The sequence below is a fragment of the Chiloscyllium punctatum genome, chromosome 50, assembly GCF_047496795.1.
Source record: "Chiloscyllium punctatum isolate Juve2018m chromosome 50, sChiPun1.3, whole genome shotgun sequence".
NCBI lineage: Eukaryota > Metazoa > Chordata > Chondrichthyes > Orectolobiformes > Hemiscylliidae > Chiloscyllium > Chiloscyllium punctatum.
The window spans coordinates 933,063-952,604 of record NC_092788.1 but is presented as its reverse complement, the minus strand read 5'-3'; the positions used below and the strand labels follow the sequence as shown (position 1 = coordinate 952,604).

General features: G+C 45.4%; 1 protein-coding gene across 1 annotated transcript; it reads right to left on the bottom strand.

Annotated features, from left to right (window-relative positions):
- Nucleotides 1-3,069: 3,069 nt before the first annotated feature.
- LOC140469983 (cyclic AMP-responsive element-binding protein 1-like) lies at nucleotides 3,070-7,586 on the bottom strand. The gene is made up of 2 exons (XM_072566462.1): nucleotides 6,586-7,586; nucleotides 3,070-3,824 (listed from the first exon to the last, which is right to left on the bottom strand). The coding sequence occupies exons 1-2, from the start codon at nucleotides 6,647-6,649 to the stop codon at nucleotides 3,193-3,195; spliced, it is 696 nt and encodes a 231-aa protein (XP_072422563.1). The 5' UTR covers nucleotides 6,650-7,586; the 3' UTR covers nucleotides 3,070-3,192.
- Nucleotides 7,587-19,542: the final 11,956 nt, after the last annotated feature.

The following is a 19,542-nucleotide window of genomic DNA, read 5'->3' as shown; positions in this document are numbered from 1 at the left end:
AGCCTCTATAACATCACACCTCAGCCTATGACACTCCAGGGAAAATTACCCCAGCCTATTATGCCTCTCTTTACAACTCAAATCCTCCAACACTGGCAACATCCTTGAAAATCAATTCTCAAACCTTTCAAGTTTCAGTACCTCCTTCTGATAGGAGGGAGACCAGAACTGCACATAATATTTCAAAAGTGACCTAACCAATGTCCTGTCCAGCTCCTTTACTCAATGCTCTGACCAATAAAGGAGCGTTGCTCCGAAAGCTAGTGTGCTTCCAATTAAACCTGTTGGACTATAACCTGGTGTTGTGTGATTTTTAACTCTGATCAATAAAGGGAAGCATACGAAATGCCTTTTTCACTGTCCTATCGACCTGCAACTCTACTTTCAAGGAACTATGAACCTGCATTCCAATGTCTCCTTGTTCAGCAAGACTCTCCAAGATCTTACAATTCAGTGTGTGAGTCCTGCTCTGATTTGCTTTTCTAAAGTGCAGCACCTCACATTTATCTAAATTAAACCCTATCTGCCACTCCCCAGCACATTGTCCCATCTGATCAATATTCCATTGTACCCTGAGACAACCTTTATCACTGTCCACAATACCTCCAATTTTGGTGTTACCTACAAACTTACCATCTGTACCACCTCTCTTCACATCGAAATCATTTAAAATGAATGACAAAACAAATCCAGAGAAAAAAAAAATCCATTTCTCTGTGTGTGAATATGCTCTGTGTAAATCCTTTCCTTTGTCTCTCTACCAGAGAAGGCTGCACATGCCTCCCACTGAACTTTGCCCCCTACAAAGCTGGCGGCTGCACGTGTCCAGTGAATCATTGCCCCGAATAAAATGGTGGTGCTTACTCGAGTCAATCGCTGGATGAGGCATTTTCCCGTTTACTGCAAAAACGGGACTAAGTTTCAAATTTGTATTTTCGGATGTCTATAAACCCTCTCAAACCTATACCAACACCATTTCCCTCCCGCTTCCTGCTGTTTATTTCTATCCTCACCAACAGCTCTCCTTTCGCACATTCTGAAACGACTGTGAGGATGATCACGTGGAATAGTCTAGTCCCGCCCCTCATTCACCCTGATTGGTCGGAGGACCAACTGCCTCGCCCGGTCCTCCAGCTCGGTAACTGCCTTTCCATTGGTCCGCCGCTGACATCAATCACCCGGGGCCTATTGTTGGCTGGAGCATGCGGATTGCTTCGTGGCATGTTGCTGTTCATGAGTTACAAGAGTTAAAAATGACATCATCTCAAAACCACCTGATGAAGAAACAGCAAACCTAGTGCTTCCAAATAATCCTGTTGACCAATAATCTGGTGTTCTGTGAATTTTACTTTTGTCCATCCCAATCCAACACCAACACCTCCAAGTCACGAATGAGGGAGGGATGTATAACAGAAGAACTAGGAACAGGAGAAGGCCGTCCTGCCCTTCGAGCCTGCTCTGCCATTCAATAAGATCATGGCTGATCATTTCGTGGACACAACCATTTACCCACGTTCTCACTGTGTCCATTAATTAATTACATTTTTAAAAATCTAACCTAGCTTTAAAAACATTTTCTGAACTAGCATCAACTACTTCCCTGGGCAATGAATTCCATAGAAGTCAAGGAGTTCCTTCTCAATTCAGTCTGAAATTTGCTGCCTCTAGTCTTGTGGTGATGCCCTCTTGTCCTAGCTTCACCTGCCAGTGGAAACACCTTCTCTACTTCTATTTTGTCCATTCCATTCATTATTTTATCTGTTTCCATTCTTCTGATTTCCAATGAATATAATCCCAATCTACTCAGTCTCTGTTAAGACAACCCCCTCAACTCTGGAATCAACCTAGTTAACCTCCTCTGTACCTCCTCTCGTGCCAGTACATCCTTTCTCAACTAAGGTGATAAAAACTACATGCAGTACTCCAGGTGTGGCCTCGCCAACACCCAAATACAGCTGGAACGTTACGTCTGCTTTTAAACACAATCCCTTCAGCAATGAAGAACAAAATTCCATTTGCTTTCTGAACTGATTGTTGTACCTGGTGACCAACCTTCATGCAGAAGGATGCTCAGGTCACTCTGCAGAGCAAATTATGCAACTTTTTAACATTCAAGTTTTTTTTTAAATGTTAGTACAACCAAAGAGTATAAACTTGATATTTACAAACATTCTATTTCATTTGACAGCCCATTGCCCACTCACTCAATGTATCTCTGTTCCTCTGCAAAGTTTCCCAGTCCTCCGCTCACTTTGTTCCGCTAATCATCTTAGTGTCACATGCAAACTTTGACATCCTACATTTGGTTCCAACTCCAAATCATCTGTATTAATTGTAAATAATTGCAGTCCCAGTACCGATGCCGGAGGCACACTACTTATCAATGATTGCCAGCCAGAATAATACTTATTTATCCCCACACTTTGCTTCCTATTAGTCAACCAATCTTCTACCCATTACACCATGCACCCTTATATTATGCAACAGCCTATTGCACAGCATCTTGTTGATGGTCTTTTGGAAATCCAGGTACACCACATCCACTGGATCCCCACTGTCCACCTTTCTTGAAATGTCTTCATAGAATTCCAAAAGATTGGTCAAACATGACCTGCCCTTCATGAACCCATGCTGTGTCTGTACAATGGGACAATTTCTATTGAGATTCCCTGCTATTTCTTCCTTGATAATAGACCCAAGCATCTTTCCCACTACAGAGAATAAACTAACTGGTATATGATTCCCCACTTTTTGTCCACCTCCTTTTTCAAACAGTGGCATCACCTTTGCTGTTTTCCAATCTGCTGGGACTGGCACAGATTCCAGTGAATTTTGGAAAATTACTGCCAGTGCATTTGCTATTTTTCCTGGCATCTCTTTTAGTACCCTGGGAGGCATTCCATCAGGGTCAGGAGACTTTTCTATCATTAGCTCAATTACCTCCAAACAGTCTAAAACTAGCTGTTCCGTAATAATGATAGTTTCCAAATCCTCACCTACTATTGTCTCTTTGCTAGCTACTGGAAAGATATTAGTATCCTCCACTGTGATTTCCCATAACTAAATGCTTCTACTTATTTTCCAAAGGACCAACATTTACTTTAGCCATTCTTTTCTTGTTATATATATTTATACAAACTTTTGCTCTCTGTCTTTATAGTCTGTGCTAGTTTATTTTTCTCATGTTCTATATTACTTTTCTTTATAGCTCTTTTGTGGCTTTCGGTTGACCTTTAACGTTTTCCCAGTTCTAGTTTCATGCTGTTTTTGGCCACTTTGTACACCTTCTCTTTCAATTTGATTTTCCAGAATAGCAACCCAATTCTCCAAGCATTTCACATACTCTTTCATCTTGCAACGGCACTCTCGAGCTGTTTCCCTGTTTTTCATGAGGCAGATCTCACCTTTACGAGTGGTTTCTTCAGCATTCTGGGGCTGGCTTTGCAGGACTGGGGAAGATGCCATAACCATTCCCTGGTCAGCAGTGGAGTTAGGAGTTGTATGAATCTGATAGGTTTGGACATCTCCAGCAGCACCTTGTACAACCACTTGGCTGCCCGGCACAAAGATTTGCAGTCCATCAGGGCTCTGTGCATACTGTATAATGGCTGCTCCAACCTTGGCTGTAGCTACGTTGGTCATTGTTAGTGTCTGGAGCCCTTGCACTTCATCTGTACCATTGTTGCCCAGCTGAATTGCTCCCCCCTGTGTAATAGCAATGTATTGTCCGCTGCTAGTCTGATAGATCGGTGTCTGCATCGTCGTTGTAGTAATGGTTGAGACAGTCTCTGCTTCTGATTTCTCCTCATCGATTTCTTGGCACACTGGGGGATCAGAAGAAAGTTCATTCAGGATTTTCTTGTATGAAGGCCATCTCGATAGAATTTCTCTACATTTCTGAGAGTTAGTCATTCTATCCACAGATTCCTGGGAGTCCTTATTTTCAAGTATAGTAGAAATCTGAATAGTCTGAACTTGAAGGGACTGCGTGACTGAGGAATGAGCTGCTTGGACCTGAACAGTCTTCCCATTCGGCAATTGCACTAAAGTTACTGCTGGACATGTTGTTGATTGGATCCCAGGCATGGTTACCTGCATGGTCACATTATATATTAATGATCAGGATGAAGGGACTGGGGGTATTCCAATGAAGCTTGCTGATCATACGAAGCTAGGTGGACAGGCAAGTAGTACTGAGGAAGTAGGGTGGCTGCAGAAGGATCTAGACAGTTTGGGAGAGTGGTCCAGGAAATGGCTGATGGAATTCAATGTGAGCAAACACGAGGTCTTGCACTTTGGAAAAATGAATACAAGCATGGACTACTTTCTAAACGGTGAGAAAATTCATAAAGCCAAAGTACAAAGGGATCTGGGAGTGCTAGTCGAGGATTCTGTAAAGGTAAACATGCAGGTTGAGTCCGTGATTAAGAAAGCGAATGTGATGTTGTCACTTATCTCAAGAGGGTTGGAATATAAAAGCAGAGATGTGCTACTGAGACTTAAAAAAGCTCTGGTTAGGCCCCATTTGGAGTACTGTGTCCAGTTTTGATCCCCACACCTCAGGAAGGGCATACTGGCACTGGAGTGTGTCCAGCGGAGATTCACACGGATGATCCCTGGAATGGTAGGTCTAACATATGAGGATTGGCTGAGGATCCTTGGATTGTATTCATTGGAGTTTAGAAGGTTAAGGGAGATCTAATAGAAACTTACAAGATAATACATGGCTTGGAAAGAGTGAACTCTAAGAAATTGTTTCCATTAGGTGAGGAGACTAGGACCAGTGGGCACAGCCTTAGAATTAGAGGGGATCAATTCAGAACAGAAATGCGGAAACATTTCTTCAGCCAGAGAGTGGGGCCTGTGGAATTCATTGCCACGGAGTGCAGTGGAGTCTGGGACGCTAAATGTCTTCAAGGCAGAGATTGATAAATTCTTGATGTGACAAGGAATTTTGGGCTACGGGGAGAATGCGGGTAAGTGAAGTTCAAATGCCCATCAGCTATGATTAAATGGCAGAGTGGACTCAATGGGCTGAATGGCCTTACTTCTACTGCCTATGTATTGTGGTCTTATGGTCTAAATTGATCACTTTCCTCAGATACCCATTGCTGAGTATGCCTTTTCATACAGTCCTTCCTTTTCACTGGAATAGACCTTTGTAAAATGTCTTTGAAAATCTTCCACTGCTCATCAACTTCCTACCATAAAATTTTTGTTTCCGGTCTACTTTATCCAGATTCTCTCTCATTCTATTTTAGTTCCCAGTGTTCAAGCACAGGACCCAGTTATTAGATTGTATCTTCACACTCTCCATATGTATTCTAATTCAACCATACGGTGATCGCTTCTTCCCAGGGGATCCCTAACTCTGAAGTCATTAATTATTCCTGCCTCATTGCACAGGGCCAGATCTTGGATAGCTTACTCCGTTGTCAGTTCCATTTCATACTGTTCAAGAAAACTATCATGGATACACTTAATGAACACCTCAAGGCTACCTTGAAAAAGCTGGTTTGACCAATCTACATGTAGATTAAAATCACCCAGGATAACAGCTGTACCATTTTTAGAGGCATTAATTATTTATTTGTTTATTGGCCATCCCAATGTGATGTTATTATTTGGTGGCCTATACACTACGCCTATCAGTGACTTTCTTGTTAGAATTTTTACTGCAGCATTCCTGTTTCTCCTAATATATGGCAAGAACAACAACCACTTGTATTGTATGGAACTTTCACAATGGCACATCTCCTAAGATGCAATGAGGCAGGAATAATTAATGACTTCAGAGTTAGGGATCCCCTGGGAAGAAGCGATCACTGTATGGTTGAATTAGAATACATATGGATGATCAAAACATTGATTAAAGAGAATGATTTTAAAGTACATCTTAAAAGGAGGATAGAGAAGGTTAGGGAGGGTATTCCACAGACTTCTGCCCTTGACAGCTCCAACTGTGGAGTGATGCAGGTGGAGTGGGTTGGAAAGGGAATGTGCAAAAGGAAAATGGAAGAGCGCAAGCAGTGCATAAAGTTTTAAGGACAGAGGAGGTTCCAAACTCAGTCTGTCTGTCATAGAGAGTACGGCTGCCTCAAGGATTTTGAAGTACTGTCACAGATTTATGCATGTCATGACTATAGTGCTAAAAGAGATTTCTGCTGTCTTAAACATAGTGACGGATCTTATATTGTGGGCTTATGAAACATCACTGATCTCTACCAAACATGTCCGAGGTAGAGTCAGGGCAATAATAAGATGCTGCAACAGGAGGGGAACAGGTAACTCCATACAAAACCCTACTCCTTCTCACTTATTTTCACCTCCAAAACTGAGGGATTTCCAGAAAAGCACCTTTATATCCCACCAAAACATTTTACCCCACAATCGTGGTATATGGCTGTGCACAAGGAAGAGTGGAACACACCATGTTGGGACCCTGAAACACTTGGTAAAGACTAAAATCATGTGAGTATTGAGATTGTATTGTATGCGTTTTCTATTGTTTTTACTCGGTTCCTGACTTCCCTTGTTTTCCCTCATGAACCTGTTCAAAGTTGTTTTTACATTCACCTACATCACCTGTGAATTGAACGCCCGCCTCTCGGTCGAGGATTTGGGATATTTTCACCGCATCACAAGCCATCGACTCCGACTTCCCTTGTCCCTAAATGTTTCTGTTGCTTAGCTGCTGAGTCGCGCCTCAATCAACACTGCAATTGGGAGGAAGGGGCGGAACTACAGGACAGAGCAGCGTCCGGACCTCCAACCAGAGTGAGTGAGGAGCGGGGCCAATGCATTCTCGGGAGTGAACGCTTCAGGATTGGTCAGAAAGTAAACTGTTTTGCAGGTGTTCAAAGTTTGGGAGAAGATTTGTAGCTCGGGTGCTCGTTGTTATGGTTCTGTTCGCTGAGCTGGGAATTTGTCTTGCAAACGTTTCATTCCCTGTCTAGGTGACATCCTCAGTGCTTGGGAGCCTCCTGTGAAGCGCTTCTGTGATGTTTCCTCTGGCATTTATAGTGGCCTGTCTCTGCCGCTTCCGGTTGTCAGTTCCAGCTGTCCGCTGGAGTGACCAGTATATTGGGTCCAGGTCGATGTGTTTGTTGATAGAGTCTGTGGATGAGTGCCATGCCTCTAGGAATTCCCTGGCTGTTCTCTGTTTGGCTTGTCCTATAATAGCAGTGTTGTCCCAGTCGAACTCATGTTGCTTGTCGTCTGCGTGTGTGGCTACTAAGGATAGCTGGTCGTGTTGTTTCGTGCCTAGTCGGTGTTCATGGATACGGATCACAACATAGTGGAGCACGAAACTCCTCATAAAACAATGTGAGATTTTAAAGAAATCGTTAAGATGTAAATCTGACAATATACATATTTCCAATCGATTTACATAACTCGAGTAGCAAACTTATTTTCAAACTCCCGGAACGATTGGTAATTTACATATCTGACCGGTATGGTTAAAATGGACGAAAAAATCTATATGCATATTAACCATCTCAATGGTTGTAATTCGACAGAGCCATTATTAATGTCTAATATTTCGCCCATAATTCTGTGCAGTTATGACCATTCTCTATAAACTCATTGATAACCTCCGACGCACGCGTAGTTTGGTTTGTATGCAGAGCATGCGCAGTGTCTCATTAACCAGGACACAGCGAGTCATGGAGCAGCTTTCTCCGGATGCGACGACGATCGGCTTCAGAGAGCGGCGTGTGGGAGATTCACTGGGAGAAAGACTTCATAAGACGCGGATATAGGTGAAAAAACCCGAAAAAGACTATCCAGGCTCGGATAAGGAGATGGTGGTCTCCGTCGGGAAAGCGGCCCAGGGCCACGGCCGCCATTTGTTTGAGGGAAGAGGGAGCGAAGGCCTCAGAGCCGCCATCTTGAGAAGGTCAATGAGCAGGAGGGCGGGGCTATCGGGGTCGAGGACAATCGGAGGAAAGACCCACCTGAGATCACTTCACTCAAGACATGAATGCACACGGTGGATTTTTCTTAACATCAGCAATTGTTTAATACTTATTCACAGGTTTTTAATTAAATCTTTTTTGAAGTATTTAATTCATATCAATCATTTGCAATGGTGGGATTTGAACCTGTGTCAGCGCACATTTGCTGATTTTCTGGATAAATTGTCTCACAATAATGCCCCTCGGCTATCTCTTCGCCTGCTCACATTCTGCGCATTCGAGTGCAACATAAATCAAAACCCTTTCTTCCTGCACAATTGTTTGATCTTGCACTCTGGTGATATCACTTCGTATCTCTCCATGTGGTATCCCTCATTGTGTGGGTCTAATCGCTGCCTCTGTCAATGTCCCTCGCTCTTGCAGCTTCTCCAGATCCTGAGCAAACAGAATTCTCCACTCCAGATAGACGATGGAGACTGGGATGTTCCAGATTTCTGTTGGACTCAGTGCCATTTGACATGTGTAGCCCTCACTGCATCAGTCTAATTTCCCATTCTGTCTATCTGTCTGTAGGTACTTAGGAAGGTCCTGATCTAATAGACTTCCCAGCTGCTGGATGTCTCATCCATCCCTCATTGAAGGTGGTTTGTCAGCCAGAGAGACACAGGGCAGGGAGATCTGGAGCCTTCAATAAATCCTGCAGTGAGGTAAGATCACTCTCAGTGCACAGAGCAGAGAGCAATGAGAGGATTCCAAACATCAGCTAACAGGACATGTCAAGCTATAGTGCTGGAGGGGAGCACAGTACAGACACACCCCAGGTTCAGTCACCGCCTTTACTGCAAGTTTTCTTGTACTAAGACAACATCGGGAGTGTCACAGTTATCAATCCAAGCCTGTGCTGTCTTAATGAGCATCAATACAAAAGCGGAGAAAGCAGACCTTCCACAAGAGGGTGGGAATGTTCCGTTCTGTGTTCCCCCTCCCGCTTGTCTTGTGGATCAGTGTCTTCAATCATTCTAACGCCAAAAACAGTTCCTATCTCTGTTCTTTCCTCCCCTCTTACCAATCACTTCACACATTTGAAACCTGCTCCCATCCAGACGACCATCCATATCTCTCTAACTTACTTCAGTCTCGACAACATGCCTTGTCACGATAGTCCACTCCCCCAATAACCCAAGACTTAGGGTCTGTTTCTGTGCTGCATGACTCTCTGGCTGAAGTCATCAATGCTGACCAGGTTTCCTGAACTGAGTGTGTTGCATTTCCCTGCATTTGGACCATGGCCCTTCAAACCTTCTCCCCTCCATGTTCCTGCCCAAATGTCTTTTCCATGTTGTAATTGTTCTTGTTTCTCCCATGTGCCCCTGGCAGTCCATTCCCTATATGAACCGTCCTCTGTGGAAAATGTTGCCCCTCAGCTCCCGAAGTCAATCTTTGCTCTCGGTCACTCCTCATGCCTTACCCATTCTGCCGGGGGTACACAACCCCTCCCCGGTACAGATTTCCCTCAGGCTTACCTATCCCGCTGTGGGAAACAATACCGCTCCAGTACTGAATCTTTCGGGCCTTATCCATCCTGAAGTGGGACACAACACCTCCCTGGTACAGACTCCCCTTGGGACATACCCATCCTGCTGTGGGACACAACCCCTCCCTGGTGCAGACTGCCCTTTAGGCCTTAACCATCCTGAAGTGGGACACAATCCCTCACCGGTACAGATGGCCCTCGGGCCTTGCCCATTCTGCTGTGGGACTGAACTCCTCCCTGGTAAAGTCTAATCTTGAGCCTTGCCCACCCTGCAGTTGGACACAACCCCACTTGGGTACAGTTTTCCCTCTGGCCTTACCCATCCTGCTGTGGAACACATTCCATCCCCAATACAGACTGTCCTCAGGCCTTGCCCATCTTGCTGTGGGACCGAACTCCTCCACGGTACAGTCTATTCTTGAGCCTTACCCATCCTACTTTGGGATGCATACTCTCCCCGGTACAGATTACCCTCTGGCCTGAACCATCCTGCAGTGGGACATGACCCATCCCCGATACAGACTCCTCTCGGGCCTTCCACATCCTGCTGTGGGACACAACCCTCCCAGGAACAGACTCCCCTCTGGCCTAACCCATCTTGCTGTGGGACACATCCCCTCCCCAGTACAGAGTCCCCTTGGGCCTTACCCATCCTGCTGTGGGACACAACCCCTCCCCAGTACAGAGTCCTCTCGGGCATTACCCATCCTGCTGTGGGACAGGTTGACAATTTTATTGAATAGAATCCCTCCAGTGTGGAAACAGGCCCTTGGTCCAGCAAGTCCACACTGACCCAAATACTTAGAAACAGTGATCGCTGAATTGGTTAAAAACTCTGCAGTTACATTGGGCAGTTTAAAAGTTTCGCTGTATTGGTAATATATTCCTTTTCTTCAAACAGGTAACATTTTTATTAAAGCAGCAGATGTTCATTGCGAGAGTGTCTCTGTTAAACTAAAATCTGTTCTGTTCTCTGTGTAACAGGCTGTTATTGTGTGCGATGGACTGTCACTAACAGTGTAATTGACCCATGAGTCCTTGATCAGGTTTCCTTTGTCTGTAAATCTAGTGATCAGTGAACTATGCATCTGCTCTTCTTAGCGAAAACAAAGAATCATTTCTCAATGAAAAAACAGCACATCACAAGGCTACTTCATGAATTTTTGGCACACACCACCGACCAGTGTATCTTTTAAGTCTTTTTTTCTGAAGAATTCTGAACTCGATCTGTAACTCTGACAGTATCTGTATTGCTTGTCAGTTGGTGGAGAATTCCGCCTCTTTGTTCTGAGCAGTTGTGATGCAGGCGGTGGCTTCATTCTGTCTCTGCCAAGCTTGTTTTCTCCTTCTGCTGTGATTCTGGGAGAATCCTTTCTGCAGGTTAGAATATTCAATAAGTGAACATTGAATGATTTTGACTCTAACAGAGTAATGGCCTTGTTTTCATCTAATTATTCACTTTCCATTTCCTGGTTGTGTTGAATGTTACAGAAACAGGCTCTGAGCAATGTTTCCATTCACTTGTGTTGGAGTCACTGACAGCCACATGGTCAGTCAGTTTCAGGCTGATGGATCAGTTTCTCTGTCCTATTAGATGTTGGTCACTTGCTCAGTTTCCGATGGCTCACCTCAGTGTCAGTCCATCAGCTGCTGAAACTCTCCATCCAGCATTTGTTCCCTCTCACCATGACTACTCCAATACAGTCCCAGCTTGTCTCCCACATTCACCTCCACACACTCATGATCACCTCAGATTCTCCTGTCTGTGTCCTTACAGCGAGTCACGTAGGTCATCCACCTCCATTTCACACTGCTCTACATTACATTACATTACAAATGTAATTTCAGAATTCCATTCATTGCATTTAAATACACCCCTGATCTTGTCCTGTCCAAACATCCAGGTTCCATCAGGTAGGTGGGTGCCCGCGTGGTTGGGTTGGAGCAACAGCAGGACACGCTGAGGATCGTACAGGGGGCAAAGATGGGGTAGGATGCAGAATGTTTAAGGAGCGAGCGCTGGTGTATTGTTGGGGATAGCTTCTCAGGGGAGTAGCACAGCGGTAGCCAGGTCTATAACACCACGACTCAATGGCCTGAGTTATCGGGAGAGGTTGGACAGGCTGGGACATTTTTCTTCAGAGCATAGGAGACATAAGGGAGATCTTATAGAAATGTATATGATCATGAGAGGCATGGATAGGGTGAATGCATTCAGTCTTTTTCCCAGGTTTGAAGAATTGAGGACTAGAGGGCATCAGTTTACGGTTAGAGGGGAAAGAAGAAAAGGGAACGTTAGCAGCAACTTTCTTACACAGATGCTAATTCTCATACGGAATGAGCTGTCAGTGGAAGTGGCTGAGGCAGGTACATTAACAACATTTAAAAGGCATTTGGACAAATACATGGATAGGAAAGGATTAGAAGGATACGGGGTATGTGCAGGGAAATGGGGTTGCCATGGATGGACATTATGGTTGCCAGGGATCAGTCTGGCCCCTAGGGCCTCTCCCTGTGCTGTCGGGCTCTATGACTCTATAACTGACTCTGCTGTAGAACAAGGTCGGGCAAAATCCAAGAGAGCAAAAATAGGAGGAGAACCACTAGTTGGGTGTATAGACAGGTGTTACTGTGGCTGCGTCCGAGACTCCAGGATGGAATGTTGTATCCCTGGTGCCTGGGTCAAGGATATCTCTGAGCATTTGCTTGAAATTCTGAACTGGGAGAATGGGAGGCCAGAGGTCATGGTGCACATTGCTAACAATGACACGGGTAGAAAGAGAGACGAGATCCTGAGGAGTAAGCACAGGAAGTAGGGTGACTGAAAAGCAGGACCTTGAGGGTAGTAATCACTGCGTTACCACCAGTACCATGTGCTTGTGAGACAAGGAATTGAAAGATAGCAGAGATGAATGAATGGCTGAAGAGCTGGTACAGGGGGAGAATTTCAGGATCTTGAATCATTGGGATCTCTTCTGGAGCAGGGGTGACCTGAACAAGAGGGGAACTGATATCCTCACAAGGAGGGTTGCTCCTGCTACAAGGGAAGGGTTTAGCCGAGAATGGCAACGTACTGGGAATCACATCAGCAGGGCAGCAGGTGGGGGGAAGGAAGGTCAAAAGATGTAAACGAGTCAATCAGAAAGGAAATACAGAGAAATGAACACCATAGTACGAATGGGCTGATTGTGTTAATTTCAACATAAGGCGCAACATAACTAAGGTAGATAAGCTCAGATCCGATATTGTGGGCATTCCAGAGATTTGGTTCGGAGAAGGACAGGACTGGCTGCTCAAGATTCCAGGGTTTCATTCTTTCAGACGAGATGGAAAGGAGGGTAAAAGAGGTGGAGGAGTTGCATTACCAATCGGGTGAATGTTACGTCTGCACTCAGGACATACTGGAGGGGCTCGTCCACTGAGGCAACATGGATAAGAAGGAGGCAGTTGATGGGATTATACTATAGGACCCTCAATCTGCCAACGATACCTTGAGATACAAATATCTTGGCAGATTATGGAAAGAGGCAATAACAACAGAGTTCTCAAAATGACTTTATCTTCCCCACCATTTGCTGGCAGTACTTTAGAGCAAGAGGCTGAGACGGTGCAGAGTTTATTAAGTGTAACCAAGAGGGTTTTTTGAAATAGGAATGTAAAGGAGGGGGAGGGGCCATAGTGAACCTTATATTGCTGAAAGAGCCTGGCCAGGTGACTGACCTTTCAGTGGGAGACCATTTTGGAAACAGTGATCACAACTTAAGTTTTTTTTTAAGGCAGCTACGAGTAAATGGGATGTTTCTAAATTGTGGGATTGAAAATGATGTCAGTATTAGGAAGGAGCTAGGCAGTGTTAATTGGGAGGAGCTGTCATCAGACAATGCCACATTGGGCACATGGGAGTTAGATAAAGGCTTGCTGATCGGAGTTCATGACCAGCATGTTCCAGTAAGGAGGAGGGATAAGGCTGGCAAAGTAAGGACCCCTTGGATAACAAGGGAGGCTGGGACTTTAGTCAAACGGGGAAAAAAACAAGCCTATGCAAGATTTGGGAAGCTAGAATTGGACATGGCATGTGAGGAATGTTTTAAAAAAAAAACAAAAGCCGGAAGGAACCTGAACAGGGAATGAGCAGAGCAAGGAGGGGCCATGCCCTTCACAAGTAGGGTTAAAGTGAATCCCAAATCGGTCTGGAGATAATTACCCACAAGAGGATATGAACATGGATCATTACAACACAGTACCGGCCTTTTGGCCCTCAATGTTGCACCGACCTTTGAAAAAATCTGATGCCTATCTAACCTACATCTTTCCAATATTACCCATATGTATGTCCAATGCCCATTTAAATGCCCTTTGCGTCAGCGATTCTACTACTGTTGCCGGCAATTAAGTCACCTCTCGACCTTCTTCTCTCCAACTAAAACAGCCTCCATTCCCTCAGCCTTTCCTTGTAAGACCTTCCTTTCATACCAGGCCATATCCCAGTAAATCTCCTCTGAACTCTTTCCACAGCTTCCACATAACTAGGAAAGAGGTCGGGCCAGTCAAGACGAAAGGAAGGAACTTTTGCTTGAAGTCAATGGCAGTGGACGAGATCCTAAATAATTACTTTGCGTCAGCATTCACCCAGGAAAAGCATATAGAGGATAATGAGATTTGTGTGGAGCATGCTAATGTGCTCGGACATTTTTGAGGTCGAGAAAGAAGCGTTAAATTTCTTGAAGAGCATGAAAGTGGATTAATCCTGAGGACCCGATGTTAGCTACCCCAGGTTATTTGAGAAAGGCAAGAGAGGAGATGTTTGGGGTCTTGGCCATGATTTTTGAGTCCTCGCTAGCCACTGGAAAGGTCGCAGAGGACTTGTGAGTAAGCTTATGGTTTTCCTCTCTTCAAGAAGGGAAACAGGGACAATCCAGGAAATTATAGCCTGGTGAGTCTCACCTCAGTGGTTGGGAAGCTTTGGACAGAATTCTTATGGATAGGATTTATGTGCATTTGGTAAAGAATGAACTAATTAGGGACAGTCAGCGCAGCGTCATGAGATGCACAGGGTTGACGGTCAAAATGTTTTACCCAGAGTTGAAAGATCTTTACTAGAGAATGTGCATTTAAGGTGAGAGGGGGAGAGCTCAAAGCAAATGTGAGGGGTAATATGTTTTCCACAGAGAGTAGTCGGAATCTTGAACATGCTGCCAGGGATGGTATAGGACGCAGATATGAGAGGGGTGTTTAAGGGAATTTTGGGTAAGCATGTGAATATGCAAGGATATGGAACAAAGATAGGCAGAAAGGATGAGTTTAATTTGGTGTCACATTCAGCATAACATTATGGGCTGAAGGGCCCGTTCCTGTGCTGTACTCTTCTTTGTTGTGTTTCTTTTGTTACAACATGACGGTGAACCCCTCTGTTAATTAAACCAAACACCCAGAAAAGTTCACCTCACCAAATAATCTGTTAAAGACTGAGTGACAGAAAACTCACAAATTCCAGTATTTAAAGAAAATAGCATCAATTTATTTTTAACTTGAAATGTGAATATTAAACAACTATTCATAAATCTAAGCTCTCCCTTTCTCTTCACTACTTATTATCTGCCTCCAGCTCTATAACTATACGTTCTTTCAATAAGACACTTATTAAAATTACATCAATTTAATTTCAAACCCACACAGTGACTCGTGTCTTTTGTGTCTTTCTGCTTATGGCGGAGGATCTCCCTGGGTCATCGTTGTCTTCATTTACTCTGAGTATGTTTCATTTGAAAAGGTACCCTTTGATTGAGAGACTTTCCTAATTTATTGGCGAGCAAGATGTTAACTCTCCCAGAGAGCAGTTACTCTTTGACCAGTTTTTAAAATGTCAGCATTTTAATTGCCCCCATTAGATCATCTCATTGGCTTGTGGCTGGCAAAACAATTAATTCAAACTCGATTGGGTTTTGGAATCTTGAGGTATAATTTAAACTGATAAGTTAAATTTGAATTATTATCAAAACAGCAACCAACTCAGGTCTATATTTCACAGCCAAATGTTACATTTGTTTGCTTTCCCAGTACACTCTGGGATTGCTGGCCAGTCATATACACAGGTAATTGTAAGCCCTCATTTCAGCAGAGCGTTCTCTCTCTCGCTCTCTCTCACCTTCACCTTTATAAAACTTTGAGCATTATCTTATCAGCAAGTTCATTTATTAAAGTGACAAGCAGCAGATGGTTTACATAACCTTTTTGGCTTAATATTTCAATTTCAACATAAAACAATGGCTTGTGTTTGTGAGAGGATCATGTTGCTGTGTGCAACAGACTGTCACTAATAAGATTATGCTCCCAATAACGCAGATTTCCTTTGTCTGTAAATTCTGCACGAAGTGATTTAAACACCTGGAAAGGGGTTTGGTTTTACAGTGTGATTTCCATTAATGCACTTAGTGGTCATCAGGCAGACAGATGGACACAGATAGGTGCAAATTTGTTTTCTTCCCTGAAGGAAGCACACGCTGCCATCAGAGTGTTTGTATCAGAAGGGCACTGACTCATTCCTGGGACTGGAGGTTGTTTATAAAGTGGGACTAAATGGGTGAGTACTGCATGTGAATAAGAGGTGTTTTCATTGAACTGGATATTATGACCAAAGAGATTGGCAGGGTTGATGTTGGCAGCTGTCTCTGCTGATAGGAATCTACAATGGGTCACAGTCTCCGGACTGGAGAGCAGCCTGAGTGACTGAGATAAGGAGAAATGACCTCACTTAAACACCTGGGAATCTGTGATCATTTCCACCTCAAGAATGGAATCACTGACTACATTCCAGAGAATAATTTGCAATGTTTGCGATACAAAGTGGATCAAAAGATGTTGCAGAAACTGGGTGAGTTCGGAAAAGTTAACGATGATGTTACTAAAATGAACACAAATGCTGTGGCTGCTGGAAATTTGAAACAGGCTGGCCGCAACTGTAGAGAGAGAGAAGTAGAGTTAATGTTTTACATTTGATGTAACTTTTAAGCGGAACAAAGAATGTTATTAAGCTGTGGTCAGACTGCTGGGGCCAAATGGTATCGTTCTGTCTGTGGTTGAAGTTTTTGTTGGAGAAACAATCCCCTCATTTGCTTGACTGTGGCACTGTGATTGCGCTATTGAAACAGCAAGGACTCTTTCTGGGTCTCATTGATGTCTGGATGTAAATTAGGGTCCATTGTTCATCGCTGACTCTGTAGGCAGTTCTGATGGGAATATTCAATTTAAAATGTTGATCTTGCAAAACAGGAAGATTTTCTCCCAGACAGGGACTCAGACGTCCATTACTGATCCTCACTGACCATCACAGGACTCAAACTGAGAGATTTATTTTTGTGACTGACACAGTCAGATGTGGTATACAGTAGCTCACACAGTCCTGTCCTTCCACACATCCCGGATTCTGGACTCTGAATCAGAGGATCTTGACGGAGAAATCCTTCCAACAGATGGGACAATCCAAGAGAAACCCAATATCCACATTTTCCCTCAGGGGGAGTCCCTGCAAAGTTGTCGGTCAGGATCAGAACAGATATTTCTTTAATACTTACTCAGTTACTTGCTAGGACAGAGAGATTCACTGGAGGCCCAGATTGTCAGCTTGAAGAGTAGTCACTGCTTTGATGTGGGAAATGGAAGGGTATCATTTGGATTGTTCATTTCACCCATTTGTAGAGGGGGCTATAGATTTCATTGTGAGTGGGAGCTTGAGAGAAGCAGATTTATCGTGGTTGTGGGGATGTTTATACAAACTTTCAGGAAAGGTTTAATACACCGGAGGAATGTGTCAGTGTTTACAGGGGGCTCCGAGAGGGGTGGGCAGGGGGAATGTGTCAATATTTAGAGGGGCTCCAAGGTGGGGTGGGGGGGAAATGTGTCAGTGTTTACAAGGGTCTCCGAGAGGGGTTGGCATGGGGAATGTGTCAGTACTTAGAGGGGGCTCCGATGGGGGTGGGCAGGGGGAATGTGTCAATGTTTACAGGGGGCTCCGATAGGGGTGGGCAGCGGGAATGTGTCAGTGTTTACAGGGGTCTCCAAGGCGCTGGGTGTGAGTATACCTCTATTTACAGGTGGCTCCCGTCCCCTCACCCACCCTGAACACCGTCAAAACCCGCTACCATCAACCCCATCCGAAACCGACCCCCCCCCACCCCGACCAACGCCGTTGCCCCCAACTCCGTGCAATGCCATTCTCCCCAACCCCATCCCCCCAACGCCGTGCAACGCCGTTCCCCCCAATCCTGTGCATCACCGTTACCCCCCAACCCCAACCAACCCCTTTGCCCCAAACCCGTTGCAACAACACTGTTGCTACCAATCCCAGAGTGTCTCAGGGTATCCTCAGAGTGTGTGAGGGAGTCCCCAGAGTGTGACAGGGAGGCTCCCAGGGAGTCCCAGATTGTGTGAGAGAGTCTCATGGTGTGTAAGGGAATACCCAAGTGTAAGAGAGAATCACAGAATGTCCCAGAGTGTGTGTGCGTGAGAGAATGTCACGTGAGAGAGCGTTTGACTGAGTCAGTCCCAGGCTGTGTGCGTATATCTCCGTCACAGTGAACCCCTCACATTCACTTCATCACCGTCACACTTACACCCTCACACTCACTCCATCACTGTCACCCTGACCCCCTCACACTCACCCCATCTCTGACACCCTGACACCCTCACAATCAATCCATCACTGTCACCCTGACCCTCTCACACTCACTCCATCACCGTCACCCTGACCCCCACACCCACACTTCTTCACCGTTGTACTGTCCGACTCACACTCACTCCATCACACTCACACTGAACTCATAACACTCACTCCATCACCGTGACCCTGACCCCCTCACACTCACTCCATCACCGTGACCCTGACCCCCTCACACTCACTCCATCACCGTGACCCTGACCCCCTCACACTCACTCCATCACCGTCACCCTGACCCCCTCACACTCACTCCATCGCCAACAAACAGACCCACTCAACTCACTCCATCACCATCAGCCCGACATCCTCACACCAACTCCATCGCCCTCACCCTGACGCCTCAAACTCATTTCCTCACAGTCATCCTGAACCACTCATACTCACTCCATCACCATCACCCTAACTCTTTCACCCTCACTCCATCACTGTCACCCTGACCCCCTCACACTCACTCCACCACGGTCACCATGATCCCCTCACACTCACTCCATCAGTCACACTGACCCTCTCACGCTCACTACATCACCCTAACCCTGGCCTCCTCATACTCACTGTATCACCGTCACCCTGACCCTCTCAAACTTACTCCATCCCCCTCTCCCAGACCCCCTCACACTCACTCCATCACTGTCACCCTTATCCCCTCAAACTAACTCCATCACTGTCACCTTGACCCCCTCACACTCACTCCATCACCCTCACCCTGACCCCCTCACACTCACACCATCACTGTCACCCTGACCCCCTCACACTCACTCCATCACCCTCACCCTGACCCTCTCAAACTTACTCCATCCCCCTCTCCCAGACCCCCTCACACTCACTCCATCACTGTCACCCTTATCCCCTCAAACTAACTCCATCACTGTCACCTTGACCCTTCACACTCACACCATCACCCTCACCCTGACACTCTCACACTCACTCCATCACCATCACACTGACCCTTTCACACTCACTCCATCACCATCACACTGACCCTTTCACACTCACTCCATCACTGTCACCCTTACACCCTCACACTCCATCACCATCACACTGACCCTTTCACACTCACTCTATCAGTGTCACCCTGACCCCCTCACACTTACGCCATCACTGTCACCTTGGCCGCCTCACACTCACTCCATCACCGCCACGCTGACCCCCACATACATGCTCCATCACTGTTGCCCTGGCCCCCTCACACTCACTCTATCACCGTCACTCTGACCCTTTCACACAACTCCGACCCCTCAAACTGACTTCCGCCATGTCACCCTGATCCCCTCACACTCACTCCATCATCCTCACCCTGACCCTTTCACATTCACTCCATCACCGTCACCTCAACCCTCTCACACTCACTCCATCACTGTCACCCTGACTCCCTCACT

What these genes read in the sequence shown, in the direction of transcription:
- LOC140469983 (XM_072566462.1), bottom strand. Translation starts at nt 6,649, where the DNA reads ATGGCTTGTGATGCGGTGAAAATATCCCAAATCCTCGACCGAGAGGCG. An exon ending in GGCGGGCGTTCAATTCACAG is followed by an intron (nt 3,825 to 6,585) that starts GTGATGTAGGTG and finishes CTGATCCCCCAG; the next exon opens with TGTGCCAAGAAATCGATGAG.